The sequence below is a fragment of the Tursiops truncatus genome, chromosome 20 (assembly GCF_011762595.2).
Source record: "Tursiops truncatus isolate mTurTru1 chromosome 20, mTurTru1.mat.Y, whole genome shotgun sequence".
Lineage (NCBI taxonomy): Eukaryota > Metazoa > Chordata > Mammalia > Artiodactyla > Delphinidae > Tursiops > Tursiops truncatus.
In genome coordinates this window covers 13,376,006-13,401,703 of record NC_047053.1, presented here as the reverse complement: position 1 = coordinate 13,401,703, position 25,698 = coordinate 13,376,006, and the positions used below count along the sequence as shown (strand labels likewise).

General features: G+C 50.4%; 1 protein-coding gene across 16 annotated transcripts in view; it reads left to right on the top strand.

Moving 5' to 3' along the window:
• The window catches only part of RPH3AL (rabphilin 3A like (without C2 domains)), a 169,876-nt gene that overhangs the window by 124,869 nt on the left and 19,309 nt on the right, over positions 1-25,698 (top strand). For 10 of the 16 annotated variants that reach the window (XR_012328452.1, XR_012328446.1, XR_012328444.1 and 7 more), the window contains one exon: positions 11,354-11,528. The exons of the other annotated variants lie outside the window; for them this stretch is intronic. Coding sequence is in view for 4 of the 10 variants with exons in the window: in XM_073797258.1 (XP_073653359.1) it covers positions 11,354-11,528 (175 nt within the window). In the remaining 6 variants the exon portion in view is untranslated. The remainder of the gene's footprint in view (positions 1-11,353; positions 11,529-25,698) is intronic. 16 annotated transcript variants of the gene reach the window in all.

Below are 25,698 nucleotides of genomic sequence, written 5' to 3'. Positions count from 1 at the left end.
CCCCTCTAGGTGGTCACAAAGCACCGAGCTGATCTCCCTGTGCTATGCGGCTGCTTCCCACTAGCTATCTATTTTACATTCAGTAGTGTATATATGTCAGTACTACTCTCACTTCGCCCCAGCTTCCCCCGCCCACCCCGTGTCCTCAAGTCCATTCTCTATGTCTGCATCTTTATTCCTGCCCTGCAACTAGGTTCATCAGTACCATTTTTTTTTTTTTAGGTTCCATATATATGCGTTAGAATATGGTATTTGTTTTTCTCTTTCTTACTTCACTCTGTATGACAGACTCTAAGTCCATCCACCTCACTACAAATAACTCAGTATCGTTTCTTTTTATGAATGAGTAATATTGCATTGTATATATCTGCCACATCTTCTTCATGCATTCATCTGTCGATGGACATTTAGGTTGGTTCCGTGTCCTGCCTGTTGTAAATAGTGCTGCAGTGAACATTGTGGTACATGATTCTTTCTGAATTATGGTTTTCTCAGGGTATATGCCCAGTAGCGGGATTGCTGGGTCATATAGAGCTACCATATGACCCAGCAATGCCCTGACTTTCTTGCTTTATCAACGTTAGGTACTCTCTATCGACTCGACTCCATGCTCTGAAAGATAAGGAGCTGGCTAGGTGGGACTACTCTGCTTCCCCCTCTCCTCCTAATTTTTGATACTGTTATTATTATTATTATTATTTTTTTTTTTTGCGGTACGCGGGCCTCTCACTGCTGTGGCCTCTCCCGTTGCGGAGCACAGGCTCCGGACGCTCAGGCTCAGCGGTCATGGCTCACAGGCCCAGCCTCTCCGCGGCATGTGGGATCTTCCCGGACCGGGGCACGAACCCGTGTCCCCTGCATCGGCAGGCGGACTCGCAACCACTGCGCCACCAGGGAAGCCCCTGTTATTATTTTTTAACTCTTTGATTACATTTGTAACTTTCTATACTATTTGCCTCTTTCTTCTTCCATCAACTTTAACATTCACACCTCCACTCCTTCTGCATGAGTTGTGGGTACGAATGCCTCTATTCTTCCCTCCATACTCTCACCTCCCTCCTCTTCTAGATGGCACCCTTACTAATAGATTGCCAGGATTGTACGTTTAGACTGTTCTGTTGCTGTAGTTAATTCTTCCGTGCTTTGTGACTTATGCCTCAGTCTTAGTTTACAAAGGTGACTGAGTGATGACAGGAAGAGGCTAATGCCATTGAAAGAAGAATTTATTGCTTACAGTTCCCAAAAGAAGGGGGCATCCCACGCCACTCAGGGCCACATGGGGAAGCACCAGAGGCAGAAAGGAGTGAAGGGAAAGCATGCGCCACAGCCTTTAATGGGGTTTCTACGGGAACAGCAGAGCAGCGCAGGGTAGGTATCTTAGGGTGGGCTAGGTTGAATAGTTTCAGTGGCCGCTGGGGCATAGAGGCTGGCCCTGGCTGCCTGATATCTGGCCCTGGGTTGAGTTAGGGTAGGGGGACTATTGGCTTGGTGAGTGAGAGTTAGGTAAAGGGGGTGGTTAGAGTGTAGACTCAGGATCGGTTGGAGGGTTTGTAATATGACTTTCACATACCTGCAAAAGCTGCATCACAGGGGAGATGTAAACAGCTTTGGCCATTGGTTTGGCCCTGTGATGAATGGGTGCCAAGTAGACAAATACAGAATCTAAGAAAACAGCACTTTGTCTCTAGGTTAATTAATTCTAAGAGCTGAAAATCAATAAATAGCATTTAATTTCACAAACCTGTATATGATTTTGTAAGAGGGTGAAAAGGGCAGGTTCAGGAGCTATACTGCCTGGGGTCCTATTTTTATTTTGTTCTTCCCTGTTTGTGTCACGTGTTCTCTCTGTGCCTGATTTCCTCATCTGTAAAATAGAACTTTTAATACCACCCACCTCATCGGATTTTTGTGAGAGTTAAATAAGTTATATATAAAATTCTTGGAATGGTGCCTGACACATACAAAGTGCTCAATAGTTATGAGGGATTTAAATTTTTTTTATCATTTTGTAAACATTAAACACCTCAGGGTGGGCTTCCCTGGTGGCGCAGTAGTTGAGAGTCCGCCTGCTGATGCAGGCGACACGGGTTCGTGCCCCGGTCTGGGAAGATCCCACATGCCGTGGAGCCTGCGCGACCGGAGCCTGTGCTCCGGAACGGGAGAGGCCACAACAGTGAGAGGCCCACGTACCGAAAAAAAAAAAAAAAACAAACACCTCAGGGTCAAATGATATGTGAAGATCATATTTTGGTAATTTGTGACACCTCGACCCCTGGACCATCCAAAGGAAAACATTCCTAGTATCATGATCAAATGGATTTCTTTTTAACTCTTTATATCTTAAACCACATCACAGTTTAAGTTCCCTAATATTTGGACCATGACTTTCTGGTATGATTTTAGTTTTCCCTTGGAGTTTTTTATTGCCCTTTGTTCTCATTGACAAAAAATAATGAAACTCTATGTCCTTTTATGCAGCTCCTTGATTTTACCTTCTATTGCGTGGAGCCTTCTCTTTTCCTGTCAGAAACCCCTGCAGACCCTTTTCCGGCTCTATCCTGCACTACTTACTGAAAGCCGTCTTCATGGCATTTCCCTTTGACTCACCTGCTGAGTTGGAGACACTGTTTCTAGGATCTTGTCTTTCTTGTTTTTCACCTCTGTTTTGTTGGAGCTCATCCTGAAGTAACTTCTTAAAAAGAGACCATATATAGGAAAATTGGAGTCCTTGCAAGTCTAAAAATGTCTCTATTTTCTTGTTTCATTGACAGTTTGGTAGAATTCTAGATGCAAAGTCTTTTAGTATCCAGTGTGACGATGATAAGTCTGATGCTGTTCTAATTCTGGTTTCCTTGTAAGAGACCTGTTTTTTCTTTCTGGAAGCTTCTAGTATCTTTTTATATTTATAACTAAGTGATTTTATGAGTATGTATTTTACTTTCCTTTTTTTCTGCCTTAAATTCAATTAAAAACCTTTTAATCTGAAGTCTCATGTCCTCTTTCAGCTCCTGGAAATGTTTTTCTATTGCTCTGTTTCTGAGGAGTCTATTATTAGGAATTTGACCCCTCAGGTTGAGCATTTTTGACTTCATCATTTCTTCCACTTTTTTCTGTTTCTTCATCTTTGTGCTCCAACCTTCCAAATTTTCTCATTTTTATCTTCCGGCCTTTATTTTACATTTTTACATTTCTGCATTACAGTTTTAGTTTCTAGGGGCCTTTTCTTATTCTCCAATTGTTCGTTTTTTGTAGCATGTTGTTCATATTTGATGAATGAGCCTATATATATTTTAAGTCCCTGAATTTAACTTTCCTACTTTATTCAGTTAATTACCAACCTATCCGATTGTTTCCTTTTTCTAGAAGTGTGTAGAGGTTGGATGTCCTACCGGAGGTGTGGAGGCTTAAATGCCTTGAAAAAGCAATCATTTATTTGCTCATCTGCAGCTTGGGCTGGGCTCATCAGGGTGATTCTTTTGCTGGTGTCTCCTGGTGTCATTCATGGACCGTAGTCATCTGACAGTTTGACTGAGGTCAGGGTCCAAGAAGCCTCACTCCTCTGCAGCCGCTGCTGGCTGTTGGCTGGGGTGTCTTGGTTCTTCTCCATGTGGCCTTTTGTCCTTCGTACACTGGACTAGGCTCTCTCATGATGGCAGCAGTGTTCCAAACTGGTCAGAAGTTTTCACATGTTACTTCTGCCACATTTTACGTGTCAAAGCAAATCACAAGCTAGACCAGATTCAAGAGGTGGGGAAAATAGACTCTACCTCTTGATGGGAAAAGAGGAAAATAATTTGGGACCATGTTTAATCTACTACAACCTCCCAGGCAATGTCTCCCTCTGTCTTAACTCGGGCTGCCATAACAAAATAACATACACAAGGGGCTTAATAGGAGTTTATTTCTCACCGTTCTGGAGGCTGGAAGTTCCAGATCAGGGTGCCAGCACATTTAGTTCCCAGTGAGGGCTCTCTTCCTGGCTTGCAGACTGCCATCTCACTGTGTCCTTACACAGAGGAGAGAAAGGCAAGCTCTCCGGTATCTCTTCCTATAAGGACGTTAATCCCATCGTGAGGGCCCCACCCTTATGACCTCATCTAAACCTAATTACCTCCCAAAGACCCCCATCTCCAAATACCATCACGCTGGGGTTTATGGCTTCAATATATGAATTTGGGGATGGGGCACAGTTCAGTCCATAGCACCCTCTAAGAGCCAGTGTCTCTGTTAAGTAAGCTGAGTTGAAAGTCTTGAAATTTGGATTTGTGTTCAGTAATCTCAGCTGATGGGTATTTGTCAGGCATCTATCATGTGCTAGCAGGTGCCGGGGGGCCTGGGGGGCTCCTGCTGTCATGGTGCTTTCAACCTGGTGCAAGAAACAGACATGTAAATAGGCCTTCATAACAATGTGTGTGCACTGAAGTGGGAGACCTGCATGGTTCTGTGGAAGCTTCTGGATAAAAGTAATTTCCTAAAGGCTGGATTTCATTCTCCCAGCCCAGGGAAGGAAGAAGAATCGGCGTGTACAAAGGCCTGGGGGCGTGGACAGCTTAGTGTGGTCCTGGAGTGGGAGTGGCTATGTTGGGTGATCCCCTGGGCTGGGGAGAGAGGCAGGAGCTGGCGGAGCCCTGGGGTCTTATTTGACACTTTGTGGAGTCTAGCTTGCCTGTCAGAGCTCCTGGGAAGCCAGCACTGTGTGTGTGTTTGTGTGTGTGTGTGTGCGTGTAGATGTATGTGTGTGTGTGTTCAGGTAATGGGGTAGGGAGAGCTATGCTGTCTCCCTGCCAGGGTGGGTGGACCCTTTAAGAGACATTCAGTAACAGGCCATTTCCCACGGCTTTTCAAGACTGGAGCATGTTAAGCAAACAGAATGTGGTCCCCTGAAGGCAGAGTCCCACGCTCTGTCCCCGGGGACAGTTCCTTTGTTTTGCCAACTTGGTTTGTTCATTCAGTCACTCAGTCAGCAACATTCCTGCCACGTACAGCCTCCTAGCTGGGTCCTGGGAATACAGGGATGGCTCCGGCACAGCCCTGCCCTGGAAGAGCTCACAGCTTCTTAGCTGGGTGAGGGTCTGGGGCAGCAGAGCTGCTCTGATTATGCATAAAGTGGCACTGAAGGCTTCCTAGGGGAAGTGTCCCTGCCTCATGGAGCCAAGGGTGAAGGGCACTCCAGGTGCAAGGAACAGCATGTGCGAAGGCCAGACTGTCCCCCCACTCCCACCCCTGGGGTGAGGAGCGGAGAGCGTGGTCGCCTCCCCTGAGTTGACGCAGGTGAACTCCTGAGTCGCGTGGGAGGTGGGGAGAGGTGGTAACACACGGAAGGCAGAGCGGGGATCAGGGGCAGAGGTCTTAGGCCGCCCCTCCCACATCCTCCCTGGAGGCCAGTGCCCTAGACGTGCCCTTCTGTCCAACAGGCTCTGCCAATTACCACCTTCTCCAGCCACAGCCGTTCAGGAAATGCTGATGATTAGCGATTGTTATCATGGTAATTAAAATTCCCTGGGAACAGCTTGGCTAATATCCATCAGTATCTGCTGTCAGGTTGGCAGCGAGGTGAAATTGGAATGAAAACCTCAAGGCAGAGGAGCACCAGCGCGCGAGGCGGAGCACAGCGCGCGAGGCGGAGCAACGCACGCGCGCACGAGGCGGTGCGAGGGGAGGATTTAAGGCTGAAGCCACCCCACACCCTGGCCTCCCGCAAGTGTCATGGGGGCTGTGTGGGTTTTTTCTCATTAAATGGCATTTTCAAGGTTAGCTGCTTTGCTGGCCTTATCACAGGGAACCACTCGTGGGGAGCAGAGCGTGGCTTTGCAGAATCACACGGCTTCTCCAAAAAGCAAAGGTTTTCCCCATCCGCGGCCCTAGACAGGATGGTTGGGGGTTAATTTCCACGGAGGGCTTTTCCCACCGCTGTTCTTGGGGAGCGAGTCAAGCGTTGATGCCAGGCTGTGGGTGATAGGCTTGGATGCCCACAGCAGAAATCACGTGATTAAAAGCTACTGCATTTTACAGGGTGGCGGCGGGCAGCAAGGCGGGAGAAGGTCTGAGGACATACCGGGACTGGTGTGGGGGGAGGGGAGATGGCTGCTCAGAACTGGGGGTCCCTCACCCCTCGCCTCACCAGTTTGACTCTCCCACGTGGAAGGCATTTTTCCAAAACACCCGACAGTGTCTTGAATGCACCCCTACACGGTGTGCCCCCCATACCTAGTGATGCACCTGTGTGCTCTCGTCCCTCTGCCTCGGGGACTCAGAAAACGCTGCTCCTCCAGCTGGTCCGGGATCACCAGCCAGTCTGGTCTGGTCTCTGCCCATCACAGCAGTATCCGGCCTTCCACCTGAACTGCAGCGCCAGCACGAGAGAAACGGACAGACCAAGGCCCCGGTACAATGAACTCACCTGCCTTCTAGACCCCAGGGAGGCGCTGCACGCCTGGCAGACCCGTGGGGCCATGGCCCCTGCTGCGCATAAATATCGGGGTGAATTGTATGAAACTGACAGGGGTTTTTATAGGTCAAAAATGGTTGAACGAACACACACACACACACACACACACACAAAGGCTGAATATCAGTAGTTTCATGCAATTCAACCTAATACTTTGGGTCTTGTGCTCTTTATCCCGTTTTCCAAAAGCACTTGACTGATCAGTGTTTTTTAAGTGGGTGGTAGGGGTGGAGGTGGATCGTTGCAACAGGAAATGAAGCTGATGGCATGGGGCCCGCTGGCTGGGATATGCCAGGGTGGGCAGGGGCACCCGGGGCTGTGGGTCTCACTGGTGCTCGAGGAAAGACTGGGAGCACGTGGCTGCCTTGTGCCCTGAAGTTCAAGGTCAGGGATGTGCACCTTGGCACGCCCTGCTAGGCACTCCCTCTTTATCCCCCTTTTAATCTGAAGTGGTAAATCCACTTGATTAATTACAAGAACTTGGGTGAAACCCTCCGGCCACTTCCCCAGGAAGGCGACAGACTATATGGATTGGGTCACGCTCCAGCAAACAAGCCACGGCTGCCAATTCAGTCGTTCAGCCGGTGTTTACGGAGCCCCTACTGTGTGTCAGGCGTGTGCTAGGAGCTTAAAGATCCAGTGTCGAGCAGAGACACCCTGGGCCTCCCTCCCGGCTGGTAGACTCTGGTGGGAGAGACAGACAAAAATAAAGGACCAGCCAAAAGGTGGAAGCAACCCAGTGTCCATCAACGGATGAGTGGATAAAGAAAATGTGGTGTACACATAAAACGGAATATTATTCAGCCTCGAAAAAGGAAGAAAGTTCTGACACATGTTGATGAACCTTAAGGACATTATGCTCAGTGAAATAACGAATACTGTATGTACGTCAAAAAGTCAAGTACTCTATGATTCCACTTAATTCGTAGATAGAAAATAGAACAGTGGTCACCAGGGTTTGGGGGAGATGGGCCTGGGGACTTGTTTAATGGGTAAAGTTTCAGTTTTACAAGATGAAAAGAGTTCTGGAAATGGGCTACCCAGCAATGTGAATGTACTTAACATACTGAACTGTACACTTAGAAAGGGTTATGATGGTAAATTTTATAGTGTGTGTATTTTAACACAATTGAGAGTGTAATGTGGGGTCCCTGCCCTGAAGTCACTTAGTGCCCCGCTGGGGATTTGACTTTTCTTCCTGAGGGCAGTCTGACGATACACGTCATCACCTGTGTACGCTATACGTCATCATCTATGTATATATATCCCTTGACCCGGCAGTTTCACTCCTGGGATATTTCCTAAGGCAGTAACCGACAGCCGTCTGATGATGGGTGTGCCACAGTGATGTTTGCAGCGCTGTTCAGAAGAGTGAAAAATTGGAAACAATTTAAACTCCCATCAGTGGCGGGTTGATTTAATTAAGTTTAATAAATCCAAACTATAGAACCATACTTTCATGTGGAGACCGTTACTTATGAACACAGTACAACTGCTGTGATATATAGTTAAGTATCATATAATAGCATCTACATGACCCTATTCTTCCAAAAAGGAAGGAAGGAAAGGAGGGAGGGAGGGAGGGAGGAAAACTGAATTGTATATATGCCCAGGAAAGGGTGTAAGAAAATTCACAACACAGTGTTAAGCAGGGCTCTATCTGTGTGACCTTCCTCATTTTGCTTTTTTGTTATTGTCCTAATTTTGCACGATGTGTATGTATTTCTCAGGGGGAAAAAGGCAAAGCAACGTCCATGGTGGGGGTCAGAGAGGCAGTGCAATGCGGGTCCTAAGCCCACCCAGACCCCACCATGCCCAGATGGCTTTCGAGGGCTTGCTTCACTTGGTCCCCCCGAGGCCCAGACATGTTGGGGGCAGGAGGCTGGCACGCCCAGGGGAGGGCAGGCAAAGCCAGCACCGATGGATGCCCAGGCCTTCGCTTAGCAGAGGGAGGCCAAGTGAGCCCCTCACCAGCCCCCTATGGCCTTGGGCTTGGACACCTGGTCTAAGGAGCCGCACAGCAGCTCTACAAGGACAGGGTAGCCTTGGTGGCGGCTGTTTGTGTTTGTTTCCTCTCCCTATATGACCCCTCCCTGCCCTCTAGGCATCTAGACACTTAGCATCCATGATGGTGATGTCTGACCCGCTGAGGATTTACCCCCTGCTCAACCACAATTTAGCAGGCCCCTGCTTCACATCTGTAGACTGTTGGGATGAGACTCTGGGAACCTTCAGTGTGGAGTAGAGGCCAATAGAATGGCAGGCTGGCCTTGGGCAAGTTGCTTAACTTGTCCGAGCCTCAGTTTTCCCATCTGGAAAGTGGGAATAATAATAGAGCTTCCTCAAGGAACCGTTATCACCAGATGCCTCTGGGAATGGGAAAGGAGACTTTTTAATTTCACACTTTGTGAATTTTAGATCATGTGCATGTATTACTGATTCGAAGAAATATCTACATATCGTAGGAGGGCTGCGAGAGGATCAGAAAGGGTTTTCCAAGGCGGCTCCAAGAAGCATTCATCTCTACGTTATTCGAGAGCCACACGCAAAAGCAGGCCCTTCGGGCTTCCCTGGTGGCGCAGTGGTTGAGGGTCCGCCTGCCGATGCAGGGGACGCGGGTTCGTGCCCCGGTCCGGGAAGATCCCACGTGCCGCGGAGCGGCTGGGCCCGTGAGCCATGGCCGCTGGGCCTGCGCGTCCGGAGCCTGTGCTCCGCGGCGGGAGAGGCCGCAACAGTGAGAGGCCCGCGTACCGCAAAAAAAAAAAAAAAAAGCAGGCCCTTCTGCACAGGGAAGCTGGGAGGGAGGGCTGAGTGACTCGTGCCCAGGACAGTGTTTGGACTCAGTGGTCCAGTGCCTGGCACTCTGGAGCATAAGGAGGTGACTGCCGTCTACTTGGAGAAATAGATACACCTCACTCCACGAGGGAACAGTAAGTGCTACAGTTAAGGTTCTGCAGACCCATTACTAGGGTTGAGTTCCTCTAGGAAAACTTGCTGGGTAGGTTCCAGGTGGGAAGAACCGTCTGTCCTTTTGCTCTGTTGGAGAGCCCTGTGCACATTGGTATATTAAAGGCTCTGAGAAGTCCTGCAGTAACAGAGCTTGGTTTAACTTGGTGCTTCTTGATGGACATGATGGAGAGCTCTTCTTTTTTCTTTTCTTTCTTTCTTTTTTTTTTTTTTTTGGCTTGGTCCCTGCTAACAGCCCACAGATCCAGTTGGTGTAGAGGAGTTGGGGACTGGGAAACACTGTCCTCTAGAGAATCAGGGCAGACTCTGGCCTTTTGATTTGATTTGATTTGGGTTCTTTAACGTCTTTATTGGAGTATAATTGCTTTACAATGGTGTGTCAGTTTCTGCTTTATAACAAAGTGAATCAGCTATACATATACATATATCCCCATATCTCCTCCCTCTTGCGTCTCCCTCCCACCCTCCCTATCCCACCCCTCTAGGTGGTCACAAAGCACCGAGCTGATCTCCCTGTGCTATGCAGCTGCTTCCCACTAGCTATCTGTTTTACATTTGGTAGTATATATAAGTCCATGCCACTCTCTCACTTCGTCCCAGCTTACCCTTCCCCCTGCCCGTGTCCTCAAGTCCATTCTCTACGTCTGTGTCTTTATTCCTGTCCTGCCCCTAGGTTCTTCAGACCCTTTTTTTTTTTTAGATTCCATATATATGTGTTGGCGTATGGTATTTATTTTTCTCTTTCTGAAAAGAGAAAAATGGCAGACTCTAGGTCCATCTACCTCACTACAAATGACTCAGTTTCGTTTCTTTTTATGGCTGAGTAATATTCCATTGTATATATGTGCCACATCTTCTTTATCCATTCATCTGTCGATGGACACTTAGGTTGCTTCCATGTCCTGGCTATTGTAAATAGAGCTGCAATGAACGTGGTGGTACATGACTCTTTTTGAATTATGGTTTTCTCAGGGTACATGCCCAGTAGTGGGATTGCTGGGTCATGCTGTAGTTCTATTTGTAGTTTTTTAAGGAAAGTCCATACTGTTCTCCACAGTGACTGTATCAATTTACATTCCCACCAGCAGTGCAAGAGGGTTCCCTTTTCTCTACCCTCTCCAGCATTTATTGTTTGTAGATTTTTTGATGATTGGCCTTTTGATTTTAAATTGTCCCTTTTGAGTAGGAGCCTTGGTCCCCTGGTTGTAAAGCTGTGCACGTTTGTCAGATGACAGGAGGAGGGTGACAGTGACGCTAGCGGACACCATGTGTGCCGAGTGGCTGCTCTGCGCCTGGCACCAGTCTATGGGAATTGACATTCACTTGCAAGCCTGACCCTCATGGCCGTCCTGGGAGCTGGCACTGTTCCTGCCTTCCACCTACCGATGATAAAACTGAGGGTCACGAAGGTTGATGCGTCCAGATCTCCCGGCTGCGGGATGACAGATCCAGGATTCAAACCCACACATCTGCTCTGAGCCGCCAAGGCTTCCTCTTCTCAGAAAAGGTCACCTCCTTCCTTCATACGCTCCCACTCTTCTTATAAATACCCTGAACACATTTCCTTCATCAGGAAAGAGATTACAGAGCACTTGGCATTTTCTGAAGCAGGCGTTAAGGGTTCAGGAACCTTATTGCACTCGCTGCTCTGAATTCTAATCTGTGGCTCTCGCTAAACTCCGGGGGCCCGTCTGTGCCCCGCACAGAGATAATCACATCCCGAGAAGCTCTCCAAGACCATGGTCAGTGCCAGGCCGTGGCCAGCCCAGCTCGTCCCCTGACCTCTCGTCGCTCTGCCCAGAGTCTCGAGGGGAAGGGGCAGCCCGGAGGAATGCAGTGGCCTCTTGAGCGCCTTCTGGGAGGCGGGGCCGGCTGGGGGCAGGGTACGGGGAGGACTGCTCTGCATCCTGTGCTCTGAGCAGGTGTCTCCCCCTCCAGGTCTGGAAGAGGTCGGGGGCCTGGTTCTACAGAGGGATCCCCAAGTACATCCTGCCCCTGAAGACCCCCGGCCAGGCCGATCGCCCCCACTTCCGACCATTGCCCACGGAGCCAGCAGAGCAAGAGCCCAGAAGTACTGAGAGCAGCCGCGTCTACACGTGGGCCCGAGAGAGAGGTGAGTCCCCACCGCGCCGTCTCCGGGATGGCAACCCACATCTGAGCCATCGGCAAACCAAGCCGCGTGCACCAGGCCGGGGCCCACCACCCCTCCACGGGGCTCACGCTGGGCCTTGCCCCTCTCTGTGCCCTTGGCTCCCCGCCTGCACCACGTGGGTGGCTGGTCCTCAGCAGGGTGCTTGCTTGCATCAGGAGGGTCCCCCGGGGGCCGTTTCACCAGTAAGCACTAATTAGGGGGCAGCAATGCCATGGACAGCGCTAGGGATCTGTGCAGAAATGTGATGCCACTTGAGGTTTTTTGCAAAGTATGAAAATGCATCTTTCTAAGGCAGGTCTGTACCACCTCTTTTCAGTGCTTGTCTATGTCTCAGGAAGGGGGACTCCTGGCTTCCCTGGTCTTAACAAGCAAAGTGACGGTGTGCCCAGGGCCCCTTGGTGTTTGTGGTGACTGCACTGATGTGGGTGTGTCCTAAGTGGCCACCATCAGAAGGGGAACACGCCCCATGGGTCATGATAACGGTGCTTGGGGTGGTGGACGGCTCTCCACTGCTTGCATGATGCTTTAGTGCTTGTGATTTTATTTTCAAAGTTCCTGGTCTCACAACAGACTCTGGAGGTGGACAGAACAGGTATTTTGTAGCCCCATTTTATAGATGAGTAGCCTGAGGCCCAGAGAAGAGGAGGGATTTTCTCAGTTCGGTGTGACAGAGCTGGAACCAAAAGGTGGGGTCCTGCCCTTGCGGCTTTGACTCCTTCTGCCCTGAAATGTCGGAGTTTCAGCCCAAGACTCAGGGTCTGAGGGTCCTGCATGAGACACGGCAGCCAGAGGGATGAGGGCTTATCCTGTTACTGGGGACGATGGACCCAAGAGAGTAGACATGGCATCTGCTTCTGAGGGGCTCTCGAACATCTCCATGTTTGGATTATGACCTGGCATTTATCTTCTTGTCATTTGGACTTTGGTTTCCTTGTTACAAAAGTAAGGCGTGTTTATTAATACAGTTTTGAAAGTTGTCAAATGATACAATGTCGAGGTAGAAATCCCCTGTAGGTCAGCCCTTCCAGACATAACTGGCATTAGCAGCTTGGTGTCTGTTCTCCAGATACTTTTTCTCGGCATCACTCGGGGTTTTGCAGCCAGCCTTCCTGCCTAATTCTCCTGGGCTCTCTCTGTTTGCCCTTCTAATTCCCGTGAGTTCACCTTCCCTGCCATCACTGCCACAGAGCAGCCTCGGTGGCGACCACGGCAAGTGCAGGTGCAACCTGGGCAGTCAGGGGGCAGCGGACGGCCGGGGGGAGCCCCTTTTCCACCCTCAGCGCCGGGGCTTTCTCCTGCCCCAGCCTGGTCGGGGTGCATCTGTGTCCCTCAGACCGAGGGAAGAGATACGGCTGTGGAGGCTGAAGCTGGGGGACACTGGTGCGTCTAGAATGTTGTTTCCCATAGATTGAGGAGGAGAGACCTTGAGGCCTCACCCCGAGGGGCCTCAGTGCCCTGTCTGCTCCAGCACCAGTGCGGCACACATGAGCACGCATGCGTACACACACACACGCACACGCACACGCACACACATCCCTAGGGAAGGGCAGGACCTTCTCTTGTCTCCTCGTCAGCCATGCAGACACACAGATGCCCTTTTAATTATGTAGGCAAGGAGGCCAGCGGCCCACACACTTGGAGTTGGCACCGTTATTAACTGACTTTGCAGTGAGGCCGGGCCAGGCAACGTGGAGGTCCCCCCAACCCCGGTGTGAACTCGGTCTCCCTCCGCAGACTGGGTTGGAAGCCCCCCAGGCCCCCAGAGCACGAGGCCGCTGGAAAGTGGCTTCCCCTCGCCATCTGCAGCCCCGTCATCAGTGGTGTGGGGTGTCAGGCAGCAGGCTGGGGTCAGAGCTGCGGTCTGTGGTCCAGATCAGAGCCTGTGTGCTAAGCCTGGCCTTTGTAGCACCCCATTCAGCCCCAACTGAGCTTGGGCCAGACAGAAACAGAGTGACCAGCACTGGGGTGTGGGCTCCCCCAACCACGCTGGAAGCTGTCTGCAGGCAGGGCCGTGTCTGTCCTGAACAGGCCGATTCCTCAGCATGTAGCCTGGGAGAGGCACGAGGTAGACGCTTATCAGGTGATTGAGTGGAAGAATGAAGGGATGAACTACCCACCTGCTCCGGGATGTTTGAAAGGCCTATGGAGGGATTTTCATTAGGACCTCAGGCTCCCCTGGGTCAGGGGTCTGGTGGACAGCCCAAGAGGCTGTGAAAACCACCTTGCTCTCCTGAGGCAGCTCTCCTCCCGCATCCCTGTCTCCAGGGCTAGCCCCACAGTCCCTGCTCCCTTATGTGGAAGCTGATCCTGACACCAGCTCCCTCTCTCTGACCGCCCCGTCACCGGCCCCTGCCACACTCTCTCCTCTGTCTTTCACTCTCTCTCCCTCCCTCCCTCCCTCTTGGGCAGGTACACCTGTGTCTCCCAGCTTCTCCCCCGCCATCCCAGCTCACTTCACTTGGAAGAGGAAGGGGAATCAATAGATAGAAGCCAAGAAGTTTGCAGGCCACAGAGCGATCAAGTGAAATGTATTGATGTTTTTGAGGCAGGTCCCTTTTCTTCCTCCTTTAAATTGTCTTGGTTAATTTTTAATTACATGAGCGTACCTGATAAATTTTTAACAAGTTAAACAATTCAGAAGTCTATGAAGAATTAAAATCTCTCCTGCCATCATCTCCAAACCCCTTTCTCCCTATTCCTACCAACATATACTTGATACAGGGTTATGTTTTCTTCCGTTTTTATTTTAACAACAAAAATAGCCTCTTACCCATAACTCTGCATGTTGCTTTTTTCACTTAACAGAATATCATGGGCATCCCTCCAGGTCAATAGACACATAGATTTTACTTTATTCTTTTTAATGGCTGAGTAAAATCCCATCATATCATATATTGTGATTTAATTATTCACCTATTGATGGACATTCAAATGATTCTGGCTTTTTGCCACTGCAGGCGGTACTGAAACATCCTTATATGTATATGGTGCTTCTATTTCCGTAGGGCAGGTTTCCAAAAACGGGTTGTGTGTTTTAAATGTCAATAGACATTACCAAACTATATTCTGAAAATGTTACCGTTTTTTTTGTTTTTGGTTTTGGTTTTTTTTGGCGGTACACGGGCCTCTCACTGTTGTGGCCTCTCCCATTGCGGAGCACAGGCTCCGGACGCGCAGGCTCAGTGGCCATGGCTCACGGGCCCAGCCGCTCCGCAGCATGTGGGATCCTCCCGGACCGGGGCACGAACCCGTGTCCCCTGCATCGGCAGGCGGACTCTCAACCACTGTGCCACCAGGGAAGCCCTGTTATAGTTTTTTATACTCACCTATACCTGCATCCTTGCCTGCCATGAATATTTTTGGTGTTTATCATTTTGGCCAGTAGGCTAGAAGAAAAATGATATTTCATTTTTCTGATTTGTACATTTGAACGTGTCTTCATGTCTTATTATTTATTGATTATTTAAGCTTCCTCTTTTAAAACTTGCCTGTTCAAACTCATCGCTCATTTTTTATTATGTTCTTTATTTTCTCTTACTGATTTGCAGATGCTCCTTAGGGGTATTAAATGGGTTGCAAACCTTTTTCTCCTTGACTTTATATTTTGTTTGACTTTAGTGTTTACTTATAGTATTTCGCCAGTTAACAATTTCTTTTCATTTTTGTGAAGTCAAGTATGTCTTTCTTTTGCTTTGTGGCTCATAGGTTTCCTATCTTGCTTTGAAATGTCTTCTTCTACAAGGTTAAAAAAAATCTGTTAAATAAAAAGTTTAAGTAGTATGAGAATAAAAGGAAATACTTAAATATGATAAAATTACTCAAAAAGCAGAAATGTAACACCAAATATCATATTAACTGATAAAGCACTGAAGCCATGTTCTATCAAAAGACAAGTCAAGAATACCTCCATGGGCTTCCCTGGTGGCGCAGTGGTTGAGAGTCCGCCTGCCGATGCAGGGGACGTGGGTTCGTGCCCCAGTCCGGGAAGATCCCACATGCCGCGGAGCGGCTGGGCCCGTGAGCCATGGCCGCTGAGCCTGCGCGTCCGGAGCCTGTGCTCCGCAACGGAATAGGCCACAACAGTGAGAGGCCCACGTACCGCAAAAAAAAAAAAAAAAAAAAGAATACCTCCATCACCATCATTCAACAGTATACTGTAGTATTTAACTAATGTAACAAGGCAAGAAAATAAAATAATCTGTCACTATTGGAAAAGAAAAAATTCTCTTATTTGCAGGTGATGTATTGTATACCAAGAAAACCCAAGAGGGTCTATTAAAACAACCCACCAGGATTAATAAGAGAATTTGGGAAGTGACAGGACACAGAGTAAATCAATAGTTTACACCAAAAAATCAACAGTTTTACTCTATACTGACTAATTAGAACTGGAAAAATCCATTCATAATTGCAACAAAAATTGTAAAATGCCCAGAAACAAATTTTAAAAAAGAATTATAGGTCAAACATGGAGAAAATTATAGAATCTTATCAAAGGACACACAGTGGAATATTACTCAGCCATAAAAAAGAATGAAATCATGCCATTTGCAGCAACATGGATGGACTTAGAGGTTATCATACTAAGTGAAGTCAGACAAAGATAAATATCATATGATGTCACTTATATGTGGAATCTTAAAAAATGATACAAATGAACTCATTTACAAAACAGAAATAGACTCACAGACATAGAAAACAAACTTATAGTTGCCAAAGGGGAAAGGAGGGGAGGGATAAATTGGGGATTTGGGTTTAACAAATACACACTACTGTATGTAAACTAGATAAACAAGGACCTACCGTATAGCATAGGGAACTATATTCGATATCTTGTAATAACCTATAATGGAGAAGAATCTGAAAAAGAGTGTGTGTGTGTGTGTGTATGTATAACTAAATCACTTTGCTGTACACCTAAAACATTGTAAATCGACTGTACTTCAATTTTTTTTAAAGTTACTATAGTCAAGAGAAACAGTGTAGTGTTGTCACCAGAATAAATAGAATATTTATATAGATAAGTGAAACAGAATAGAAGAATAATAGACCTAAGGATGTATGGAAGCTAAACATAGGTAGCTTTTCAGTTCAACGGGAAAATAACTCGTTTATTTATCCACCAGGGCTAGCATAATTAGATTTCCATCCCATTCCATCTGTATCCAGAAACACATTGCAGACAGATTAAAGATCTAAATGTTAGAAATAACACAGTGAATGTATTAGAGAAAGATTAGAAGTGTTTCTTTCCTCTGTGTCAAACTCAGAGATACTCTGGCGCCTACAGGACAGGTAGGCTGACTACCTGAGTTGGCTATGCTCTCCCTCCTGTGGACACTGGGTGTTGATTTTGGTCCAGGATTTGCGTGCAGACCCCTTGGTGAGCCCCCAACGAGCTTGCTCATAGCAGGACAGTCATTCTTTCTCCAGGATGGGGTAGGGAAACAGTGTGACCTGAGTTCCTCCTGTGACTGACCCTGGGTCCGACCTGGCTGCCTCTGGGGAAAGGACTCCACCCTCCCAGCCAGTCAATCCAACGGGACTGCGTGCTCCACGCTGCTTTCCCTTGGCAGGTCATTGCTCCAAGTTTATGGCAGCAATAAATATAGTCAGTTTTTGTGTACTCCCAGGCCTCTTTGTTCCCTTGAGAAATATAAGGTGTAAATAGTGGAACCAGTACTGTGGGCTCTTAGGTCTTAATCTCTTTCAAGTTGGACCCACCCCTTCTGCAGGCATCTTTCCTCTCAGCTGGATTCCCACCCTCGGGCAGTGTGTGGAAAGATATTTGCTGGGTGTAGGGATATTAATCTGGCATATTTGGGTAATAAGAGATTACATTTTTTTTTTCTCACATGCTTTTCTTTTTTTTTTTTTTTTTTTGGCTGCGTTGGGTCTTTGTTGCTGCACGGGGGCTTCTAGTTGCAGCCAGCGGGGGCTACTCTTCATTGCTGTGCACAGGCTTCTCGTCGCAGTGGCTTCCCTTGTTGTGGAGCACAGGCTCTAGGCACGTGGGCTTCAGTAGTTGTGGCTCGTGGGCTCTAGAGCGCAGGCTCAGTAGTTGTGGCGCACAGGCTTAGTTGCTCCACAGCATGTGGGATCTTCTCAGACCAGGGCTCGAACCCACGTCCCCTGCATTGGCAGGCAGATTCTTAACCACTGCGCCACCAGGGAAGCCCTTCTCGTATACTTGAAAGCTTAGAGGAGGCAACTGCAGCTTTGGTTCAGCAGCTCAGTGACGTCAGGACAGATGTCTTGATATTTCTTGCTCTTTCCCTCACGGTCACAAGATGATTGCTACAGTTCCAGCCATCACTATAAGGAAAAGAAGAAAGATTAAAGAGTAGGCTGGAACATTAAGCTTTTCCCTTCTGCAGCCTTGCATTATAGTAGAAGCAGGCTGGTACTTGCGCTGGAGGAGCCTGATGCCCTGTTGATGGAGAGCTGAACTGATCTGACTGAAGTCGTTATGTGTGGCAGCTTTTCTCAGATAGGATTTTGTGCTTCTCTGCCTCCAAGGCCGAGGACACTTAACGTGATGGTGCTTATTTTCTTCAGTCCCCAGTGCTGTGACTGGGAGACAGCACTGCCCTGGGTCTGCTCTGTGGCTGGCCTGCCCCGCTTTTCCCAGCTGTGGCTGTACACCTGTGATGTGGTGGGGGCAGCGCTGAAGCCCCAAGTCTCGGGTCCGTACAGCGCTCCGGGGGTATTTTAGGATGTGTGTCCTTTTCTCAGATGGGAGCCAGAGAGTCGAGGTTCCTGGGAGACCGACTCCTGGATCTGTGAGGCTTTGCTATATTCACCTCTCTAGGGAGCCTGGGGCCAGGCAGGGGTTGGGGGCCGGGGGCCCATCGCCATCTAAAGCTTTCATCACTGCCCTGTGGACTGGCCGGACTGGGGAGGCCTTTCCATTCTGCCCGCCCCGCTAGACCCCAAAAAGCCCCAGCTGAACACAGGCAGGTGCCCTGAGCGCCCAGTAGCCACGAGGCAAACTCCCTTTCCCCTCCCCTCTGAGGCCTGGGTGCAATCCCTCCCCAGGACCCTCCACAGGAACCCTCCCTCCTCCCACCCTCCGTCATCCCCCTGAGCAGAGGACAGGCTTCCTGGGTGGAACTGAACAGAACGACACACTGGTCACTTCAAGGTCTGTTCTGGAAAAGTACTTCGAGGTTTTGGATTTTTTCCAGCTGGGTAGTTTTAAGAAAAATCAGAGTTTCATTATCACTTTATTGGTTCACTAGGTTTTAAACAAAATTTTTTTTAAAATCCCGAACTGTGGTTCTGTTTGCAGTCCAGTGAAAGCAAGCTTCGAGGTTGTTTGGGTTAAGCAGTCTGGTTCAGCTCAGCTGCAAATGTTTTCCTGGGGCCGCCCTTCCTGAATGAACCCTCAGCCAGCCTTCCCGCCCCTGCGCCGCCATCTCCTGTCCCCCTGGAGAAGCCGAGTCATTGGTACTGCATTGGCCTCAGCCAGAGCTCCTTGACTCACAGCCATTATCTCATCTGATGCTCAGAACAGCCTATGGGGCAGCTAAGGACGTGAAATTGGCTCTAAGTGATGGAGGACGAGTGGGGTGTCTGCCCAAGGTCACATAGACTGCCGCTAAGAGGGCCTGGGATGCAGGCTTCTGCATCCCAGCCCACTCTCCTCCCCTCTGAGAGTAGCTCGGAGTAAAGCTGTTACCCAAATCGCCACACACACTGGCTTTCCCCTTTCGGACTTGGTTCAAGGGTTTCTGGTTGCCAGGCTGCTGAGGAAGTTCTCCCAGAAGCAGGGATGGAGAGGTAGGCTTTCGAGGCCTGTGGGGATGGGGGGATATGGTAGCATCTTCTTCTGCTTCTCAGGGAACTCTCGGATCAGCTCCGTTCCCCAGCCTCTGCCCGTCCAGCAGCTGGTACTCAGCTGCGAGTCTGCATGCCCTTCAGTCTCAGCCTCTGCCCCCACTCTCAGGACCCATGTCCACACTTGGGGAGGACGCGATTGGCCCAACTCCCTCCTGCTCAGGATGCCGTTTTATGCATCAAGCCTGTAACCTGTCAGACATTATAGATGGTGTGGCCCATTACGCCCAATTGAGGCTGCTTTCCCCAAAAGCAGAGCTGGGACAGAGCAGGGAGAAATTTGTATCTCTTGCTCAATAGCCATTGAATCACAGAATTGGGTGTTTTGTATCCTACAGGGCAGTGAGCTCCCCGTCACTGGGAGCATTCAAGCAGAGGCTGGATATTATAGTAAGGATACTATGGCTCAGAAACTGGGGGAAGCTTACTATGGGGCTTGTTACTATGTATCCAGAGTTATGACCCCATGTTGTGACCAGGGCTGGGGGGATGGGGACACAGTCTATGGCCCAAGATTGAGAAAGCCACATGGCTTTGAACCCGAGACCTCTGTCTCCTTAGCACAGAGCTGCAGCCGACTGAGCTAATAAGCAGTTTCGCGGCAGCCGTTTTTCCATCAAACGCATATGCTGTTTCCTGACTTCTTAAGGCAGCACGCTATTTATACCAGTAGATCCATTCATTCTTAATGAGCCACGGTTGTGGATTGTAAAATGTTTTATTTTCAGACAGGATTGCTCACTGCCCAGAGCCAGTTGTTGCTATGCCGCCTTCCTTCTTTCTCTGTTCCTGAGAAATGAGTGTTTTGGAAGCTCCTCGGGGGCTCAGCTGCCCTCTCCCCCACTCCCTACTCACCCCCAGTGTTTCCCCAGCAGACTCAGAACTTGCCGTTTCTATCACACCAGGCTGAACGTGGTACATGAACTCCCTGCAGCCTTCAGAGCAGCTGGGAGTGTGTGTTGTAGGGGGCAGGCGGCGGGCAGGCTGGCCGAGGCTTGGAGAAGGAGGCAGAGTAGAGCAGGAGGTCTTCGTCGTTTGGAGGTGGGATGCCATCTGTCCTGGGTGGGTTGGACATTTGCCAGCGTCACAGGTCACTAAGTGATGGAACAGTGACTCGATCCGACTCACTGCTTTAAATTCATCGACAACTTTTTTAAAGGTAGCGAATGTTCATTAAAAAGAATATGGAGTTCTGGCTTCATTTTTGAAAATCAGAAGGTCTGGCATACTGCCCCTCCCTGAAAAAATTGGACAGGCTAAGTGGCAGCTTCCCCCTTCACGCAGGCCTTGCAGTCTCTGGTTTGCTGCAGTCCCCACCCCTCCCTATTGTCTCTCACGCTCTTTGATCATCACCCTTGCTGGGTTATTAAGGAGAAAGTGAAATAGTTCTAGTTTCCACATCCCAGCGAAAGAGAGAGACTAGAAGTTAGACCAACAGGGACACCTGTTGCAAAAACAGTGGGCGCACGTCTCTGTGGAAGTGAAGGCTTCTCATATCCAGCCCACCTCACTCACTGACCCTTCACCTGACCAGTGGGAGACAGGAGCCTGACCATGGCACATCTGGGCGTCCTTTCTCCTACCCTGACCCCACAAATCCCGCCCACGGTGGTTCTGCGCCTTCTGTGGAGGTGACCCACCGCTGTCGCCCCCAGGGCCTCGCCAATAAGGGCTTAAGAGGTCAGGCCTTGCAGAGCTCCTGTGTTTTAATAGGGGATCCCCGGGCAGGAAAACTTTAGTTTTGTAAAGTCCTTCTTCCTCTCTGGGCCTTGGTTTCCCCATGAGGAGGATGGGGGTGACGGAGACTGAGACAGAAAGTCCATTCTCGTCCAGCTTTCATATCTCATGATTCCAAATCCAAGGGGATGAGACTTTACAGGTGGTAAAGCAGCTCCCAGACTGTACATTGAGCCTGTGTCTACCGGAAAGACCAGCCCCATCTCAGCAGTGGCCCCGTCTCACTCACACACACACACACACTCTCACACACACACACACACACACACACACACACACACACACACACACACACACACACACCGGGTATGTGCTGCCAGTGAAATCCCATCCCCTCCCCCCACCCCGTGCCCTGTGTTTGTGGTAAACGGTCACTAAGTGCTTATGAAGTTCCGGAATCTTCCTTTCACGGTCCTGCCCCCGGGATTGTCTCTACTGCTTCACTATCACCTTCCCCGCCTCAGTTCGTCTTACACCCTGCATGGGTTCTAGAGTCCTGGGCAGCTGGAAGTACCTGGGCTTTTTTAATGGATAAATATAATAGAAACCACCAAACACACACAGATGTGAGGCAGAAAGGACTGCTCAGAGGGGAGGGAGGAGAGGCTGCTTTTGAACCACCTGAGGAGGGTGCTGTGTGTCCAGCCCGGCACCCGGAAAGCCACTGACCCCGGTCTTCATGGTGTAGGTCTGCTGTTTGGGTCCAAAAAATAAATAAACAAAAACAAGTCATAGCTGGACAGTCCTGGCTGTGGCTCCCACTAGCCGTTTAGGGCTGGGAACGCCGTCCATCCCACCGGGGGCAGGAGAGGGGGTGGTGGTGCTGAGTTGCCCGAGCCCACTGTGAGCCCCGCTTGGGCGAACACTGACAGTCTTCTGTGCGGCCACCGTTCTTCCAGGCTCAGCTGAGGGCCTGGGTGCCACGTGCCTGTTGGTCTGGGCAGGTGAAAGAGGCAGGTCTCAGCCCTCAGCTGCCGTGGGCCACAGCCCATGCCAGGCCCTGTGCATTTGTGTAATCCCCTGACACCTGTGCTGGGGGGACTACTGTTGTCCCATTTCGTAGAAGAGGAAACTAAGGCAGATAATTTACATTGTAATCTCGGCGTGGGCAGAACAAGAAATCCCCATGGTGTTCGGGAAACTCTGCCCTTTTCCCAAGTCTCAGGGAAACAGAGGCCTGGCCATGTCTTGCGTGGCTGTGTTTTGAAAGAGAAGCCCGTGCGTTACTAATTTGTCTTGACCTTCGGAGCCCTTGGTGAAGCCAAACGCTAGCTCGGTGCTGGCGTGTGTGAATGGAGGGGACCACCCCCAGAATAGAAGCCCTGAGCTTCCAGGAGCCACCGTTGTCCCGACCGCTGCACCCCACCCCTGCCCCCTGCGGCCCTGTTGCCTGTCCTGGGCATCTTTGCTGGCCTGGGGGTTGATTTTCCAAGAGCAGGAGGCCCTCATTAGCCACACCACAGAGGTCAGGGGCATGGCTGTCGCTGCTAATTTGTCCCAACCCGATGGCACCCTCAGCTGATTGGATGACTCCAGCTGCAGGGTAAGGTCTTGGGACTCCTTGCCCCCGCCAACCCTGCAATCCCCAACTGAGCTGAACTGGGGAAACAGGCCCCACCCCCAGGCAGCCCGGCTGCAGCTGAGCAGATGACCGCAGAACTCTCGCCAAGTGCAATACAGCACACCCCTCTCCAGCCGCCCACCTGCCTCGCCGTGTGGACCTGCAGCTTAATTCCGCCCACTCTAGATTTCTCGGCCTTTGGGGACCTGGTGAAGTGAATACATCTGGGCCCGCCTGCCCTGACTCCAGTAAGCCCTCAGAGGTAACAGTGCCTATTCCACTCGGCTCAGCAGTCCTCTCCCCAGGCCTCTTGTCCATCACAGGGTGGAGGCCGGCCCCACGGATGGGGCCAGGATGATTTCCGCTCGCTGGTCCAGGAGTGGCGGCAGAGGCTGGGAGAAGCTGTCTGTCCGGTGATCTCCATACAGGAAGGAGGGGCCGGGCCGCCCCTGTCTCAGTTGCTCCTGGGGTCCACATGGAGTCCGGGCAAAGCTGGCAGCCCAGCCCCCCACCTAGGCTCTGAGATCAGATGCCATGGGCCTGAGCAGGGACTGAGATTCCAGCCCTGGTGAGGGAACCTGAGGGATACACCCTGAGGCCAGACCCTGAGGGGACGTGATAGACAGAGGCGGAGACCCAGAGACGGAGGGACAGACATGTGCAGAGACTGGAGAGTGAGAGAAACCAACCAAAACAGAAATAGGGATCAAGAGACAAACCCAAGGGCTTCCCTGGTGGCGCAGTGGTTGGGAGTCCGCCTGCCGATGCAGGGGACGCGGGTTCGTGCCCCGGTCCGGGAGGATCCCACGTGCTGCGGAGCGGCTGGGCCCGTGAGCCATGGCCACTGAGCCTGCATGTCCAGAGCCTGTGCTCCGTGGCCAGAGAGGCCACAACAGTGAGAGGCCTGAGTACCGGGAAAAAAAAAAAAAAAAGAGACAAACCCAAGAAGACTCAAAACACACGGGGACACAAAGACACACAAGAGAGGGAAAGAAAGACAAGAGAAGCAAAGGCAGAGAGAGAGCTTTTTTTCAAACCATCAACAAGAGAGGCACAAAGAGATGAGGTCAAAGGCGCAGAGACCTAAAGGAGGACAGACAGACAGCACTGACGTCATGGAGTGGATGAAGATGCGTTTTGCGTCCCAGCAAAGGAACTGTCAGGAGGTATGCACCCACTTTGCTTCATCTCTGCCACAAATCAGAAGCAATAACCTGCCAGAGAGAAATAGTGCAGAGCACATCCAAGCCAGACCAGCCCCTCGGCCCCTATAGGTGCCTGAGTCCGGAGCCTTCCTTTTGAGCCTATCCTGGCTCTGGAGAAGCCCACCACCTGGCCATTGTGTTTCCTGTTCTCTGTCAGGGATGCCTGGCACACCCCAGTCCCAGCATTTCTATCTGCCAAAATCATGCCCATCTTTAAATTCCACCTCTTCCAGGAAGTCCTTCCTGACTTCTCCTTTCCCTGAACACTTTCCACCTCCCCTGCAGAGTATCATGTTCTCCCTGGAAGGAGCTGTTCTTATCTTCCATCCGTCCATCTCCCATTCTATCTGGAGCTCCTCCAGCCAGGGCAGGACCACAGGATTTCAGTGCTGGCGACCACATCACTATTGATCTGAGGATTCATCTTTGTTATCTGGTACCTCCTGTCTGTCTGCAGGCCCCAAGGAAGGAGTTAATTAAAATCAGTGGCAAATGAGTAAGCAAGCACAGGAAACCCTCCACTCCCCAACTCTCAATTTCTGGCCTGGTCTGTGCTGTCCCTGCTGAGGTCCCAGGTGGCAGCCTGGAAGGGGGACCAAGGAGGGAGAGCTCCAGGGTCCCACTCCCTCACCCCTCCTTCTATGGTGGTCCTGTGACTATCCCCACCTCAGAGATGAGGAAATGAGGCCCAGGGTGATCAGGCAGCTGGACAGGGAGGGTCATCCGGATCTCCTGACTCTGAGTCCAGGAGGGAGGGAGGGAGGAAGGCTCTGAGCCTCTCTCGCTCCACCCAGCCTATCCCTATGAGGACAGGCCCCCTGGCCTTGGGACTACCTTTCTTATTGTCCAGACCCTGACTCTCTGGGACCCTGGAGGGAGTTTCCAAAACAAAGGAAGAGCCCATCCTGGGGCCTGGGGTTTGGAAGAAGAGAAGGTTTTGCATGAACAGTGCACTTCTCTCCCCAGAGCCCACTCATCCCGTGTCCATGGCAACCAGCCTCCGACAGCCCCTCCCCGCATTAGTCTGTGCCTAGCTCAGGCTGAGGCCACCATTGCCTGGCTCGCTCATCCCACTTGAGTGTCCTTTTGGGAGAGGCTGCAAGGAGGCGCCTGCCTGGTGGAAAGCCCAGCCCGAGCTGGCTCGCCACCACCTTGCTGACCACCATCAGTCCTGCTGTCTCTGCACAGTGCCGCGTTCTCTCCTGCTGCGTGCCTGCTTGGCCCAAGGCCCAGTGATGGGGGCTGAGGGAAGGAGCCAGACACCAATTAAGACGTGACCGTGCCCTGAAGGGGCTCCTGGTACAGTTGGGGAAGTCGAGGCAGGTGTTTGTAGGAAAAGAAATGCAATGCCAGGGGTTGTCTGAGAGGGGCCAGAAGAGCTGCCCCAGCAGTTGTGGGGAGAGTGAAGGAGGGCCTGTCTTCCATCCTTGGGCTGGAGAAATTTTCCAACAGAGGCACGGTTTGGATGGGTTCCTGGAGGATGAATTGGAATCTAATTTTCAAAAATATGTATAGGCTCGTATAGCTTTTTAGACTTGCAATGCCTTTTGTCCTACTTGATCTCTTGATCTTATTTTATTGGTAGTTGTTATTGTGTCCATTTTACAGATGAGAAGACTGAGGTTCAGAGAGATGTAGGTATTTGTCCAGGAGTGTCCAAAGCAGAGCTAGAATTCAACCCTAGATGTTGGGAGTGAACTAGACGTTTTTCTCACACACATGGCAGCCCCTGCCTCTGGCGGCAAAAGGCATGTTGAGGAGACAGAGGATGAACTGACCTGCCTGCAGG